The 16,173-nt window shown below is 48.1% G+C and overlaps 1 protein-coding gene across 1 annotated transcript in view; it reads left to right on the forward strand.

Annotated features, from left to right (window-relative positions):
• The window catches only part of SLC25A45 (solute carrier family 25 member 45), a 53,373-nt gene that overhangs the window by 25,305 nt on the left and 11,895 nt on the right, over positions 1 to 16,173 (forward strand). Inside the window, exon 4 of the mRNA XM_053449040.1 lies at positions 4,159 to 4,341. Coding sequence (XP_053305015.1) covers positions 4,159 to 4,341 — 183 coding nt within the window. The remainder of the gene's footprint in view (positions 1 to 4,158; positions 4,342 to 16,173) is intronic.

The raw sequence follows: 16,173 nt of genomic DNA on the forward strand, positions 1-16,173 counted from the left end.
CTGCCTCCCAACCAAGGAGGCTGGCATCCGACTCCAGGTAAAAGTCTGGAGCGTGGCCGAAGATAGCTCGACCGTTCCAGGTGTCCATGTGACGGAGCCACCACTGCAGTTCCACCCGAACTTCATCCGTCAGTCGAATCGGTTGATCGTAGGAATCCGACCAACGCAGGTAAGATGTTTTGAGACAGAGGACCCGGAAATATAGCTTGAATGGAGGCTGAAAGTAACCCCAGGACGCGCTCAAGGTCCCTCAGGGAGACACAACGGGAGCGAAGATGCGACGTATATTCTTCCTTATGGCAACCAGTTTTTCTGACGGAAGCTTCACAATGAATCCGAGGAACTTGACTGACTGGGAAGGAGAAAGTTCCAACTTCTTGTCGATGATGAATCCGAGGGACTGGAACAGTCCTATGCCATAAGGAGGACGTCGTCCAGGTAAATGATGGACCTTACGCCGCGTTCCCGCAAAAACTCCATGACCGGCTTCAGCAATTTTGTGAAGCACCATGGAGCCAAACTGAGGCAAAAGGGAAGGTAAGTGAATTGCCAGAGAGTATCCTGCCACCAAAACTGGAGGAACCGTCTGTCTTCTGTGTGAACTGGCACAGTAAGGTAGGCGTCCTTTAGGTCCAGCCGAGTGAACCAGTCCCCTCGACGTAGTAGATCCCGCAGCAGATGGATCCCTTCCATCTTGAAATGCTGGTAGGCTACGTAGGCATTCAGGGCTCACAGATTGATCACAGGCCGGAACTCTCCGTTCTTTTTCTTCACCAGAAAAATGTTGCTGACGAAAACCGTCTCCCCTCAAGTGCGTTCGATCACGCCCTTCTCTCGAAGGGAAGAGAGAGATCCGCGTGAACTAACCTCTGCGAGTCCCATGACATACGAATAGGGAGAGGGGCGCGCGCCTCACAGGGATAGGAAAGGAAATCTATGAGAAAACCTCTGACACATGAAAGACCCAAGGATCCCGCGTAAGACCTTCCCAACTGGGAATAAAATGCACAAGTCTGCCCGCCACAGAGATATGTGGAAGAAAAATAGAGGTCCTTACCTGACACGGATCTCCCTCTGAAAGATGAGGACGCGCCTCTGCCTCTAGTCAAACCTCTGGTGAGCGGGTTCTTGTATTGGAAGTGATGTGCCGTACCACTCTGAAATCTGGGCCTGTTGCCTTGGAAGGCAGCTCTGCTGGTGACCCGGCCCCTCTGTCGGCCAGCCCTGGACAAAAAACGGTCCCCATCTCTGAAGACCTTACGAAGAGACGTCTGCGCCTTATTAAAGGAGGTAAAGATGTTTACATGGTGATTTAATTCTTTTAAGAATTTGTCTCCGAATAGAAGGCCCTTGGCCTCAGGCACCAATTTTGACAGTTTAGTGTCTAGCTTGAACAAGGCCGCCTTCCTGAGCTCATCTGAAATAGCTGCGTTGGCATTGCCCAAAAGACATACCGCCCGTTGGGCCCATTCTCTAATCGAACAGGGATCTAGTTGGGGGCTTTCGTTCAGGGCGTCATCAGCCATGGGCAGCACTTGGGTCAGGGGACCCGTCACGTCTAGCAACTTGTCTTGCGCCATCGAAGACCTTGCTCAATGCCGTTGCGAGGATCATGGCCATGCCTAGTCATGAAGGAGACAAAGGTGTTATCGAATTCAGGCGTCTGAGCCACCTTGTCCGGGATCGTGGGCCTCGGGCACTCCGAGCGAAGTCTCTGGCGTGCCTCCTTTTCCAGCAGGTCCTGCAGCCAGAACCGCAGGAATTCAGCAACATGTGCAGAGGGAGACCATTCGGATGATCTTGGGTGACACGTGGGTCGAACATGGGGAGGCCCGCAGCGTCCAATATATCGGTCCCCGCAGCGGCAGAAGATGTAGAAGGTTGCGGGTCTGCCGTCATCTCCCAAGACCGGGGCAGAGCGGGGGGAGAAACTGGCCTTGAGGCTGTAACCAGACATTCGTCCCCAGTATCGTAATCCTTATCCAGCTCAGCCGGATCCAGAGTGGCTGCAGATGGACATAAGGGACCCGGTAACGGACCTTTAGACCTCTTCAGGGGGGTCTTGCCCTTGAGGGAGACTTCCCCTTCAGTCCACAGTCTTTTGCGTGGACGGTCCACCTTGATGGCGGTGAGATTAGACTCGTCAGATTCGGACACATCCACATGATGGGATTCGCCAGTAGGCGGCAACGTCTAGGCTACGGCGGCTCTATCCAGAGATGGCAGAGATTCAAGCAGGGCGGCCTTAAGCCATGCTTGGAGAGCTGTGGGCAGAGGGAGCTCAGACTCGGGTTAAAAGCCACAAGTAAAAGGTCAGCTGTGACATAATCCAGAAAACAGCTCCAGAATGCGGGGGATGTGTTTTTTTTTTTTTTTTTTTATTGTATGTAACGTAATGATATTTATTCATATTTATTTATTATTATTATTATTTTTTTTGTTATTTATTTAGTTTGTGCGTGTGTGTCTCTTTAATTTATTACACACTAGCCTGGGTAATGGACAGGGCACAGCAGTACTGACCATACAGTAACAGCCGACAAAGAGGCTGCAACACGGGAGAAGACACACCGATTAGGTAGGTGTAAATGGGGATGGAGAGCGGGGTTAATTGTTTTAAAAAGAAACCCCCCACTCCGGCAATACAACCGAAGGCGGAGCAACGCTCCCCCGGAGAAGGAGAAGTAACGGATTGCGCGCTGCAAAAAAGCACGTGGTCCACGCGAAGCACTGAGGAGAAAAAAAGGGCATGAATCCCAGAGAGACTGCCCACTACAGAAACGCGCAGTAGAGCTGTAACGGGAGGAGTACAGGTAGGACAAACGAGTGGCTAGAAGACAAAAGGTATCTAAATGAAACAGAAAAAGGGGAAGAGAAACCCGTATTTAAAGAAAAAAAAGGGGAAAGCTATGCACAAGGGAAAAAACGGAAGGGAATTAACCCCTAATAACTCAAACAATAGTCCCCAGTGCAAATAATAACACAGAAAAAATAGACAATTTAATCAGTAAAAAAGGCGAATAATAACCAAATATAAATCCAACTAGCCGCACAGAGTAGCACGCTAGAATGGAGGGTGCTCACCTGGAGGCCAGCAGCAAAGAAGAAGGAAGTGGGAATGTTTGGAGTGCTGGTTATGGACTTTTTCCTGTTTCCTGATTGGTTGTTTTCTTATTACATGTTAACTGTTTCTTTGCTGCTGGAGGTTTGGAGTAAAGAAGTTATGCAAATTTGAAGCATCTTGTCTTGCCATAAAATTGGAAATTTACCACATTTTAGCAAATTCAGCAATTCAGACTAAACCATGAAAACAAGGCCAGACCCCCCCCCCCAAGAAATGGATGAAAATTAAGCAAAAAGCTCCAAAATACATGGGCCCACATTCATTCACTCACACGTTCGCTCACTCTCTAAATGTTTACCTACCTTCTCTGTTGACCACTTCCTCTTCTGCCTGCCACCACCAACCCAGGGCAATATGACAGCATTGCCGGTGACGTCCCCTCCCCGATCCTCCATTCGAGGAAGAGTATGTCACAGAAAGTTTAAATTAGGGCAAAATGACTGCACTTTTGTGCCGTCCTGTCACCCAATAGCAGATTGAAGACAGAAGTGGTCAGCAGAGAAGGTAGGGAAACATTAAGAGAGCGTGTGAGTGAGAGTAAATGTGAGCACCGGTCACCGAATTTTATTAAAAATGTTCCCAAATTTTTAGCCAAACAGAATAGGCAGGAAAAGTTATTTGTCGCCAGAAAACAAATGGGCCAAAAACAATCCAAAACATTTGTCTGAATGGTTTTTGGCCAATTTGCATGCCTACAAGCTACTTATTGAGAAAGTTGCAAGGCAATGCATTGATATTATTTTCTCACTATAGAGGCACCTATGAACAATGAACATCATTTAGATTGTGTTGTAGAACAGTACACTTATGGATAGTTTTATTTTTATTTTTTGATTATGTGTTATCTAGATGTGTCACCGAATAAAACTGGCCTTTGTCATGTGAATTTTCTACTCTACACAGAAAAGATAAAATTTATTGATAATGTATCTAGTGTCACATGAAATAAAATATAACATGCAAGTTACACTTGTAAACTTGCTTGAATTGCATGTTTTGTATATTGTCTTTTATTGTACTATTCTGTATTACAGATTTTTGGCTTTTTTAAAGGTATGAGTTTCCCTGTGGTCACTGTGGCAGTTAGCAATTCTTTAATGTTTGGATCATATAGCAACGCATTGCTCTATATAAGTGGCACAAATTATAAAGATTGGAAAAATCCACCTGAGAATCTCCATATTACCGTTGCTGGATGTTTTGCAGGGATTGTGCAAGTAAGTATTTTCATGAAAATAATAATCCATGTTTAATTTTTATATACTTTATGTATTCAGAGCAATGTGGGAAATGATATATTCAAAGCAACATGTGGCACAGTGAATTTCAATTACAAAATCAAAATTAAATAGATGAAAAAAGTGTCCAAACTGCTTTTACCTCAGACACCATAAATATAAAAGAAAACATTTCACTGAAAACAGACAGGGAGATCACTTGACTGTACCTGTTGACTTGATAGACCTATTTGTGCTGAAAAAGAACAATATAAGCATTACTTGCTGATCGAATATAGCACTGTGGGCTTGTTCTATCAGTAACATCAGAAGAGAGGGATTTGAGAGTAATTATTTCTGAGAACTTAAAGGCTGTCTAATAAACCATTGGAAAAAAGAAAGCAGGGTACTGGGTTGTATAGCTAGAAACATTAGTAGCTAAAGGAAGGCCTTCATCAGAAATCTTGGGGCCCAATACATGCTTAATGTCTGGGCCTCTATGCCCCTCCCATCAGTCTGCCCCATATCCATCCCACTGTCCCACTAATCACACTGCCTAAAGATCATCTCATAATCACATTTTATGGGATCAGGGGTAAGCCTAGGGTAAGTGGAACCTGGGTACGGTATATCTTCAAGGCCACCTATAACTAACACGCATACATACTAACACGCATACAAAGTCACTTTAACACCCAGTACACTTACATACACTCACACATTCTTTCTCTTGCTAACCCTTTCCGCAGCCAGGTGCCACTAACCCCATGCATTCAGGCAACACAGGTAAGCAGCATTTAAGATTACTCCTATCAAATAAATTTCATAAACATTGCTGTGATGATAATGGTCTTCTCTATTAAATGTGCATCATAAAAAAGACAGTAGCAGACATGCTTAACGTGTTTCGCACTGGGTGCTTATTCATAAGCATTAACATTTAAATCCATTTGCAATTAAATCATTTATGAGTGTATGCATTGGTAAAGAGGAATTACACAACCGTAGAGTCTCCGTATAGATATCTAAGAGTAGGACTGAATGTGGCATAGACAAATTGATATTAGGGATTGGACAGTCTTCTCTACAACAGCTGTAGCTAACTCTTGTTCCGGACTTGATGGTGAGATCTCACTGCTGGACTTTTCACCTCTGCCGTCAGGACTGCTCTCAAGGTCTCCCACAGGAATGCGACTTTCATGGCTGGTAGAAGGACCTGCACAGGGATTTAAAAACACATTGGGATCCACAGGACCCACCACTGGGGAGGGATCCATTGGACCCGAAACAGCCTGTTCCTTCATCAGTGGCATAGACAAAGGTGTGATGGGAATGGGAAACCCTATTGGGGGAGGTAGGGAATCCAGTGTTATTGGACAATAAGCATTTACGTTGTGGAAATAAGGTATAGATTTTGAGAAAGTGAGATCAGTTGTCTACATTGAAAAGTGTATGGCTGATTTGGCTTTCTATTTTATACTAAAATATGTGCAAGGTTTAACTAAGCATTTTTGGTATCACAAGCATTAGAAGGTCACATGAGAGTCGATTCAAGAAGCCCAGTCACTTTTGGGTTGTTGGGACAGATTTGTAAGCAGTAACCAGTCACATGTTTGTCTAATGTTTGTTCAAATAATGTCAGTTGGAGGATATTGTTTTGTATTGTCAATCTGTTAAGCTGTTGGGAAGAAATGCTAAGACAAAGGGACAGGGTATTTGAAGTGGAACTTTTTGCCATGGGCAATACTCAGTTATGCTCTGTTGTTTGAGGAAGTGTCTGGTTTTATGCTGCATTTAAAGAATCTGGTATTAGTGCACAATAATGGCAGTTCACTCTCACTGGTTCAGTTCACAGCAGTTTTTTTAGAAAGCTGGGTGAGAATCCTTATGATTTGGGGATTCAGATCACTCAAGCAGCTAAATGGTAGATGGGAGTCAAGGCGTTTTCAAAGGTTATGTAATTGGACAAGGTTACGAGTGATCCCGCAAACCTAGTACATTCTCTTGTATTAGGTTTTACAGGAAGTCTGGTTTGGATCCTGGGGCATTCTTAAATTTTTTTGGGGGGGGTTCCACCACAAGGGTGTCAATTAGATTTGGATGCCACCGAAGCTCAAGTAGGAAGTTGAGATCTTCGTCAGGAAGGTATTTTTTTAGAAGCATATATGCAGCTGGTGTGACAGAAGGAACCACAGATTTTTTTATTTTTTTGGCAAAATCTCTGGAAATACTGTTAGAAATTTAATTTTTATTGTAATACCAATGCCACGCTATTCATCCACGGAGACTACACTTTATCATATATGTGGAGTTTATGTTCATTAACGTAGGTCATCCTCTCTAAAATCCTGTGTTGGTCTACTTGATGTAACACATGGGCAATAGAAGGAATGTCAGAGGATTTCCACATTCGAGCTAACAAAAGCTTAGTAGCCAAAAAAATTGAAATGACCAATTTCCTGACATGGGATGTGATGCCGTCCAGGGACATATGTAAAAGAGCTGGATGTAAGATTCACCTGGGGTGAAAGGCAACTTAATATGGAGTATTGAGTGTAGAAACCCGAAAATCTCTTTCCACAGTGTAGCAATAAACCGACCTGACCACCAGACGTGAATCGTAGCCCCCTCTTCATTGCAGCCTTTCCAACAGAAAACCACAGATTTTCTTAATACGCACTGGGGACAATGACTTATGTACTCGGCTGGTAAGAAAAGATTAAAAATGTAATTTTGTTTTGAGGTTACAGTCATTATTTTCTTATATTAATTTCGTCTGAGATCACACCTTGTCTGTTTTGGCATGGTGCCTGGTCTATGGTGGTAGTGAATAGAGCCAGAGGAAGGGTAAATAGGGCAGTATCAAGATTTGTAGCATACAGTGTGGGTTAAGCATGCAGAAATTGAAGTGGTTAAGCATGGAGAAATTGAAAACAAGTCTGACTTATTTAGCAGGGATAGGGTTACTCTGAATGCAGTAGGTATGGACTTGTGGGCTTGGACTTCTTGGATGGGGATGAGTTGGTCAACTCAGGATGATCTGTAAAGGTTATTGGTCATTCAGATGGCTTGGTTAGGATGCTGGCTGAGAGCGTTAGGAAGAAAAATTTTGTATGCCTCTCGAAAAAAGTGGGTTTTCAGAGAGCTTTTGAAAGGCATCTACGAGGGAGAAATATATATATTGATGTAACGTGGAATTCAAGTGAGGAACCCAGTATGCAGTGTTTGCAACGATAGACACAGGTAACAAACTCAGTCCCAAGAGTAGAATGGTCAAACAAGCCGGGTCAGGAATGGAGAGATCAGCATCGTCAGGAACAGGCAAATATCAGCAACATAGTATAATAGAATGATCAGGCAAGCCGGGTCAGGAATGGAGAAATCAGAGTAGTTGGGAACAAGCACAGATCAGCAACAAGTAGTGTAGAATATCTACTACAAGAGTAGCAGCTCAGCCAGTACAGTAACCGAGCGCTGAATGGAAGTCAGTGCTCAGTTTTTAAACCTGCCGCACTGCCAAGCACCGCCTCCAGCCAATGACATAACACTATGTGCGTCATGTCGCCTCCACATAAATACTGTGTAAGCATATGCATAAACAAATATACCACAGAAGAAACACCAACATTAGTTGTTGGTTGAATTCAGTGAGCGTGTCAGGATTCTATCCTGACTGCAGGATCTTTTATGTCAAACCCTACTTTTGTTCTGTTTCACCTATTTTGACCTTCAGGGGTCACTCTACATGGGAATTGTCTGGTCTGACTTCAACCTGGATTTACCTGATTACCAGGTCTATATCTGGACACACTGATGTGATGGCTTTATAGTCCTGCTGTGCAATCTGGCTTGGGTCTCTGTCAGTCTGCGTGCAGTTGGAGAGCCTTTGCTGTGCGGCGTGTTTGGGTCCTGATTGTTTTAAAAAAATCATTTAAGGCAGCAGGCTGCCTACATTAAGCATGAGTAATTTATTGCTCTGGTGAAAGGAAAATGCCTGCAACCATCAATTTTGTGTCTGCTAAGGACAGGAGACTAAGGAATTCGACTGAAGTTCCTGAGAGAGAAGAAAAAGGAACAAAGTATGTTGTAGAGGAGGTGCTAATTAAAACACTTGGACTGGATCTTAGTGACATCTTTTGCCTGGAAGACCAAGTTAAAGGTACATATGTAGTAACATTATTGAACATCAGTGTGTGTCATAAGAGCCTCAGAGGAAAGAAAGATGACCCACGATTGGATGGACTCCGCTTCACGTTGCTGTATGGTGGTGAGGAAATCCCTCGTACTGTTCACATGTATAACTCATATGTGACTGACGAACCTATCACAGCCTGGCTATATCGCTATTGTAGCAAAGTGTCTAACCCACAGAAGGTACGGAATGAAATGGGGATTTGGAACAGTAAGAGGAGGTTCCTTGTGCAGATAAAAGAACACAAGGAAGGGGTCGGTGGAATAGTGCATGCCCCCCAGAGTTTCTCCATCAGTAGCAACAGGGGATACTGTTTCTACCCTGGGATGCCATTCCTGTGCAGGAGGTGCGGGGGCTATGGGCACACTCAGGCGACATGCACAGCTGACCCTAGGCCCCTATGCAGGAGCTGTGGAGAATGGGACCACCTCACCGCTAGCTGTGATAAATCCAAGTTATGCAACGGACGTGGCAAGCAAGACCATGTATATAAGGACTGTCCCAGCAAGCCCCGGCAGTCCTGGGCAGATATGGCTGCTGGCCGGCCTGGCAAACTAGATGCAGGTCCAAGTAAGCCCTCCTCTACAGCTGACCCGAAGGAGCCTGTAATGGTGATGCCACCACTGGATGATCCTGCTGTGCTGGTTGCAGTGGCATCAGTAATTTCAAGTAATCAGATGAAGGAACAGGCTGTTTCGGGTCCAATGGATCCCTCCCCAGTGGTGGGTCCTGTGGATCCCAATGTGTTTTTAAATCCCTGTGCAGGTCCTTCTACCAGCCATGAAAGTCGCATTCCTGTGGGAGACCTTGAGAGCAGTCCAGACGGCAGAGGTGAAAAGTCCAGCAGTGAGATCTCACCATCAAGTCCGGAACAAGAGTTAACTACAGCTGTTGTAGAAAAGACTGTCCAATCCCTAATATCAATTAACCCTGCGCATACGATTGCTCTGATGGAAGCGGATGTGGAGTATCCAGCTGGTCCTATGCCTAAGAGGGAGAGGTTTGACAGTGAATGCTGTTTGGCACCCCTTCTGGGGGCTGAAGTGGAGGTCCTGGGAGACAACGCGGAGGAGGAATCCAAAGTAGAGTTTTCCGGGAGCCCTGGAGATGACGCAGTCGAATCATCAAAGCGGAAGTCAGAGCAAGGAGACCTTCCGGAGTCATCTGTCTGGAAGGTGGCTCGGAACATACAGAGCTATGCAGGTGTTGCTGGGATGGGTCTATCTCTGTCTGATCCTTTTTTCATCATGGATTACTGCAGCGTATCAGACGTTTTGAAGTCTGAAGGTGAGAGGGACGTTGATAAAATACACTAGACCTCTCGCTGGATATGACTGTTGCCTCGCTTAATGTGAGAAGTCTGAGGAGCTCTGTCAGAAGGGCTGCTTTGTTCGCATATTTACTGACTCTAAATGCGGACATAATTTTCTTACAGGGGTGTGCAATAGATCATGGACTGCTTTATGGACTGGACCGCGGAGCCCTCTTACTGGTCCGGGTCAAATGATAACCCCGCTGGGGTTGGGATCCTATTTCCTTTTTAAAAACAAACATGTGGTAAATTCTATTATTGAAATTGCTCCCAGGAGAGCAATTTTAATTGATGTTGTTTTTAAAGGTTTTAATGTGCGTCTTATGAATGTATATGCTTAACCAGTTAAGAATGAAAGAATATAAATTTTAGAGCGTATCTCCTTCTTTGCCACAGGTTCTTCCCCTCTAATACTTCGAGATTTTAATTGTATAGTACCGGGCGAGAAGAGAAGTGGAGGGGGTGAGAACCAGAAGGTAGATAAAACTTCTCGCCAGCTTAGAAATGTTATCATTGATTTTAAATTGAAAGATGCGTGGAGGCATTTAAAACCCTCTGACCCTGGATAAACATGGTCTAGTGGCCAGGTCAACTCCCGCATGTTCGTCTTCGTGCTCGTCTTCGGCAAAAACAAAAATATTCCTGTCTTCTCTTCGGGCGAATATTTGTGGACATTCTTCATGTTCTTTTTTCTTCGTTTTCTTCGTAAAGGGGTTAATACGGGGTTAACGGGGGCGTGGCTGGCCTGGCGACGAAGATGGCCGCTTAATTGTGGAGCTCCGTGCCACCTGCCTCTAATTGACCGCTCGCACACCCGCATACTGCACCATGGGCAGGAATAAAAGGGTGCCTACCGACCCTGCCACGCCGGGGACCAGTTCCCGACCTCCATCGTCCTCCCTGCGGGAGTACTTCCACACGCCGGCGCTGCTGCAACCTGAGCGCGCCGACTCCAATATGGCGCCGACCCATGCTGACTCCCAGGCCTCGGAGGAAGACGCTTCGGCACAGCAGCACTCGGGGGGCTCCCCGGAACCTACCTCTAGGGACTGGAGACGCATCTTCTCCTCGCTCCCCACCAAGGATGACTTTAGTTTGTTGGTGGCCGAAGTGAAGCAGACGGTCAGGACGGAAGTCACGGCCTTGCGTGCCGACATGGGGCGCATGGACGCGAGGCTCGCCACCACGGAGACCAGGCTGCGGGACGTTGAACACCGTGTTGCTGCTCTTGACCGGTCCCTCTCCGCCAAGGTAGCTGACTTGTTTTATCATCTAGAGGATGTTGATAACCGCGGCCGCCGGTCCAACATACGGGTGCGGGGCCTGCCGGAGGGGGAACGCCCTGAGGACCTCCGTACGGTGTTGGATCGACTTTTCTCCATGATCCTGGGGAAACCTGCTGCTTCGGGTGGCCAACCCATGAAATTCGACCGGGCGCATAGGGCGCTTCGCCCCGGAGGAGGCCCGGGTGATCCCCCCCGGGACGTCATTTGCTGCCTGCACAGCTTCTCCCTGAAGGACGCCATCATGCAGAAGGCACGTGCCCGCAGGCTCTGGGACTTTGAGGGTCACCAAGTGTCCCTCTTCCAGGACCTCTCTCGCTACACCCTACAGGCCAGAAGGGCTCTACGACCCGTCACTGCTGTTCTACAGGAGCACAAAATCGCTTACAGGTGGGGCCACCCGTTTGCCCTGATAGCGCGCAGAGATGACACCACGGCCACGGTTCGTATGCCCGCAGACGTGGGGCCCTTCCTGCGGTCCCTGCAACTACCGGAGGTGGCCTGCGACGATTGGCTCGACTGGATCCCGGTACCGCGACCATACAGACCTAGGCCTCCGCGGAACAGAGATGGCCGCCCTCGCTCTCCACGTGGTGCTGCGCGGGAGGACGCCCGGATTTGATTTCCCCGGCGCACGGCTCCCTTCGTGAACTGACGTTTTCACGGCGTTGTCTTTTCGTGGACCTTGAACATTCCTGCGCCAGTGCACTCCTGGCTCACGTGAGACACCTGTTTTTGTTTTTGTTTTTTTCCTTTTTTAATGTGACCTGGTGGCCCTAAGTCACATAACATATTGCGTTTGTTCGTTCCACCGGGGTTTTTTTTTTTTTTTTTTTTTTTTTTTTTTTTTTTTTTTTTTTTTTCTTTTTTCCCACTCGCTTCTCCGCCGACCTAGGTCATATTGTATGTCTAGTTTACACCTACATGTTCACCACTTGGTCGTGTTGATGTTCACTGTGGGGCACAGGAAATATATATTTTACTTAACATTCCATGTAAGCCTAGCAGCGATTGTGTAACATGTCAGCCTCGCAGACGTCTCTTCCTTTAATAACGTTTGACGCATAATTTGGAGGTGCCTTTATGCTATTGGCCTATTTGTCCGCTAGGTGGCGCACGATGTGCCTATCCCGCTGTTGGGGAGTTTGGGTTTTTTTTTTTTTTTTTTTTTTTTTCCCACTCGCTTCTCCGCCGACCTAGGTCATATTATGTGTCTAGTCTGCACCTGCATGTTCACCATCTGGTCGTGTTGATGTTCATTGTGGGGCACAGGACATATATATTTTACTTACACTTCAATGTCAGCCTAACTGTGTTTGTATACCATGTCAGCCTCGCAGACGTCTCTCCCCTTATTGCCGTTTGAAGCATAATTTAGAGATGTCTTTATACTGTCAGGACATGTATATTTTATTTACAAATTCAATGACAGCCTAGCAGTGATTACACAACATGTCGGTCTCGCAGACGTCTCTTCCTTTAATAACGTTTGAAACATAATTGGAGATGCCTTTATACTATTGGCCTATTTGCCCTCTAGGTGGCGCACGATGTGCCTCTCCCGCTGCGGAGGAGCTTGGGGTTTTATATTTTTTTTTTTTTTTTTTTTTTTCCTCACGAAGCGTCTGGGTGCTCTCTGCACCATTCCCGGGGGTTAATTTACTCTGTTGCTACATTGTTTTCTTTCAGTGTTATATGCCATGGTGTGGTTTGTTTACGCCTATCTACATGCGACTTTATTTTGGTGTTGTCATTCTGCCTTGTTTTGCCTGGGCGGGTGGCGGGGCTTTGTTCCATTGTTACACTAAGTTACTTGTTGCCGCGTGGTTGCGGTAGTTGTTCCCTCTTCCTCGCCTGCCGGCTCTCCTGCCCCTCAGGGACCTGGTGTCATACCCCTCCTACTGGGGTCTCCGCTCCCTCTACTTGGGGCGCGGTATACTTACCGGTACTTGACACGTTTCCCACTCTCCCCCACTCTCCCTCCGTCTTACCCACCCTCAGGTTCCTTTCCTACCTTGCCACCCCGCTCCCTTCCTCCCCGTTGCCCTTCCTCCACTAAAACTCACACGATGGCCTTCCGGCCCTCGCCCCTAACGTTCTACTCGGCTAACGCTAAGGGCCTTAACATCCCTGAGAAGCGCTCAAGGGCCCTTCGGGAGTTTCGGTCCCACATGGCCTCTGTCGTGCTGTTGCAAGAAACCCATTTTAAAGCGGGGCAGGCCCCCAGCCTTAGGGACGCGTATTTCCCTACAGGGTTCTTCAGCAATAATGTAGAGGCCAAATCCAAGGGTACGGCCATTCTGATAGCTCGTACGGTCCCCTTTGTTGTTAAGGACACCCTCTTGGATCCTTCGGGCCGCTACACATTTGTTAAGGGCACGATCGCGGAGGTCGTTTATACCTTTGCGAGTATTTACCTCCCCAATAAGGGGCAGGACGTTGCTCTGCGATCCATCGCAGCCTCTCTGTCGGCCTTTCGGGAGGGTGTCCTGGTTGCTGGAGGGGACTTGAACGCCCCCCTTTTCCCACAGTCGGACACATCGTCCGGTTCCAGCTGCCTTCCTGATAGTCGCCTGCGCTCGCTCCGCGGCACCTTGACACGACTCCTTCTGGTTGACTGCTGGCGTACTCTGTTCCCCACGACTCGTGACTACACCTTCTTCTCGCCTCCCCACAATCGTTACTCAAGACTGGACTATATCTTCCTCTCCCACACCCATCTTGACCTTTTACAGTCCGCTACTATTTTGCCGCTGACGTGGTCGGACCACTCTCCCGTGCTCATGACCATGTTGTCACCACTTTGTAGGGCCAGGGAGTGGTCGTGGAGACTGAATGACTCTTTTTTGACGGACGAGACTATGGTGTCCCAGATTGAGGCTGAATTACAAAATTACTTCCAGAGCAATGATACGCAGGGGATGTCCCCGCTGGTCTTGTGGGAGGCCCATAAGAGTGTGATCAGAGGTTTTCTTATACAGCAAGGGGCGCGACGAAAGAAGGCACGAAATCTTGAAATTGTTGAGCTCACTAGGCAGATCTCCCTTCTGGAAACTGCGCACAAACGCTCTCTCTCTACTGAGTCCTACCGCGAGTTAACGGCGTTGAGGAGTAAGCTCGCTGATCTGCTCCACTCCCGTTTCCGCAGGGCTTCCCTATATAGCCAACGTTTTTTCCACGAGCACGGCAACAAATGTGGTACCCTGCTTGCTAAAATGCTGCGTCCACTCGACCGTCGCTCCTATATCCACAAGATTCGGTCGGTGGGAGGCCAGGTCTCCCCATTCCCGGCACAGATCACCGAGGCATTCCATGCCTACTATACCTCACTCTATAATATACGGGCGGGGGTCCCCCGAGACGGTCGGCCGGAGGTGCTGGCGCGGGTGTCTGAGTACCTTAGCCGTCATGTTCGCCGCCGACTTACCCCTGAGCAGGCTTCCTCTCTGGAAGACCCCTTTACGGTCGAGGAACTTTCCCTGGCAATGAAATCTAGCCAACGGGGTAAATGCCCGGGTCCGGATGGTTTGCCCTTGGGGTACTACAAGACCTTTTCGGCCCGGCTACTCCCTTACCTGGTGCGGGCTCTTAACTCCGTTCAGGAGGGTCTCTGTTTTCCGTCCCAGGCTCTGTCTGCCACGATTGCCGTTATTCCCAAGGAGGGGAAGGACCCTAGCCTGTGCCAGAGTTACAGGCCCATATCGTTGCTTAACGCTGACCTAAAATTGTTCGCCAAGATGATGGCCCTGAGGTTGGCCCGGTTTCTCCCCCTACTGGTTCACCCTGACCAGGCGGGTTTTGTTCCCCGCCGGGAAGCGCGCGATAATACGGTCAGGGTGCTTAACGTCATACATAGGGTGAAGAAGGAGGGACGCGGGGTCCTGCTCCTGTCTACCGACGCTGAAAAAGCGTTTGACAGGGTGGACTGGACATTCCTGCGGGCGACTTTGGAACATCAGGGCCTGGGCCCAGCTATGTTGGCCTGGATTGGGGCTCTATACACCACTCCTACCGCCCGTATTCGCATTAATGGCGCCTTGTCGCCCCCGGTGGTGATTAGGAACGGCACCAGACAGGGTTGCCCCTTGTCACCAATGCTTTTCCTGCTGTCCCTCGAACCGTTTTTGGAGGCAATAAGAGCTAACGCCGACATACAGGGTTTTTGCGCAGGGGACGCTCACCACAAGGTGGTGGCGTATGCAGATGACCTCCTTTTTGTTGTGTCCAACCCCAGCGTTTCCTTGCCGAATATATTGCGTGAGTTTCACCTTTATGGGTCCCTATCGAATCTCAAGATTAACTACACCAAGTCTGAGATTCTCAACATCTCTGTTTCCCCTGTTTTAGTCCCGTCGCTTGTGTCTAGCTTCCCCTTTCGGTGGTGTTCGGACCGTATGAGATATTTGGGGATTTGGTTGACTGCCGACCTTGCGCACCTTTACCGGGCTAATTTTGCACCGTTGCTCTCTGCGTTAGCCGACGACCTGCGCAGGTGGACGCCTCTTTTCCTCTCCTGGATTGGTAGGGTCAATGTGGTCAAAATGAACCTGCTCCCGAGAGTGCTGTATTTATTTCAAACCCTTCCGATCCGGCTGCCCCGCGTTTTCTTTTCGTCACTCCGTTCGTCTGTCACTAGGTTTGTCTGGGGAAATAAGAGCCCCCGACAGAAATTTTCGCTTCTCACCCGCCCTAAGTCCCGGGGGGGCTTGGCTCTTCCCGACTTTCAATCATATTATCGGGCTGTCCACTTGCTGCGCATCCTGGATTGGAACCTCGATGGTTCGGTTGCTAAGCCCTGGGTTGAACTGGAGCTGGGTGCGCTCAGGGGTCGTGTCCATCATGCTCTCTGGGGTCCTAGAGTCGGCTGTGGTGTGGAGCAGCATCCTTTGATTTCCGCCACCCTGGCGGTCTGGAAGAGCGTGGGTCTCCGGGCCCGGCTCTCTTCGTCGCCTTCTCCCATGTTGCCCCTCGGGGGAAATCCGGACTTCGCGCCGGGTCGTGCCCGAGGGAGATTGGCTTTCTTGGGGGTTCCTCCGCCTGTACGC

The sequence above is a fragment of the Spea bombifrons genome, chromosome 10 (assembly GCF_027358695.1).
Source record: "Spea bombifrons isolate aSpeBom1 chromosome 10, aSpeBom1.2.pri, whole genome shotgun sequence".
Taxonomy (NCBI): domain Eukaryota; kingdom Metazoa; phylum Chordata; class Amphibia; order Anura; family Pelobatidae; genus Spea; species Spea bombifrons.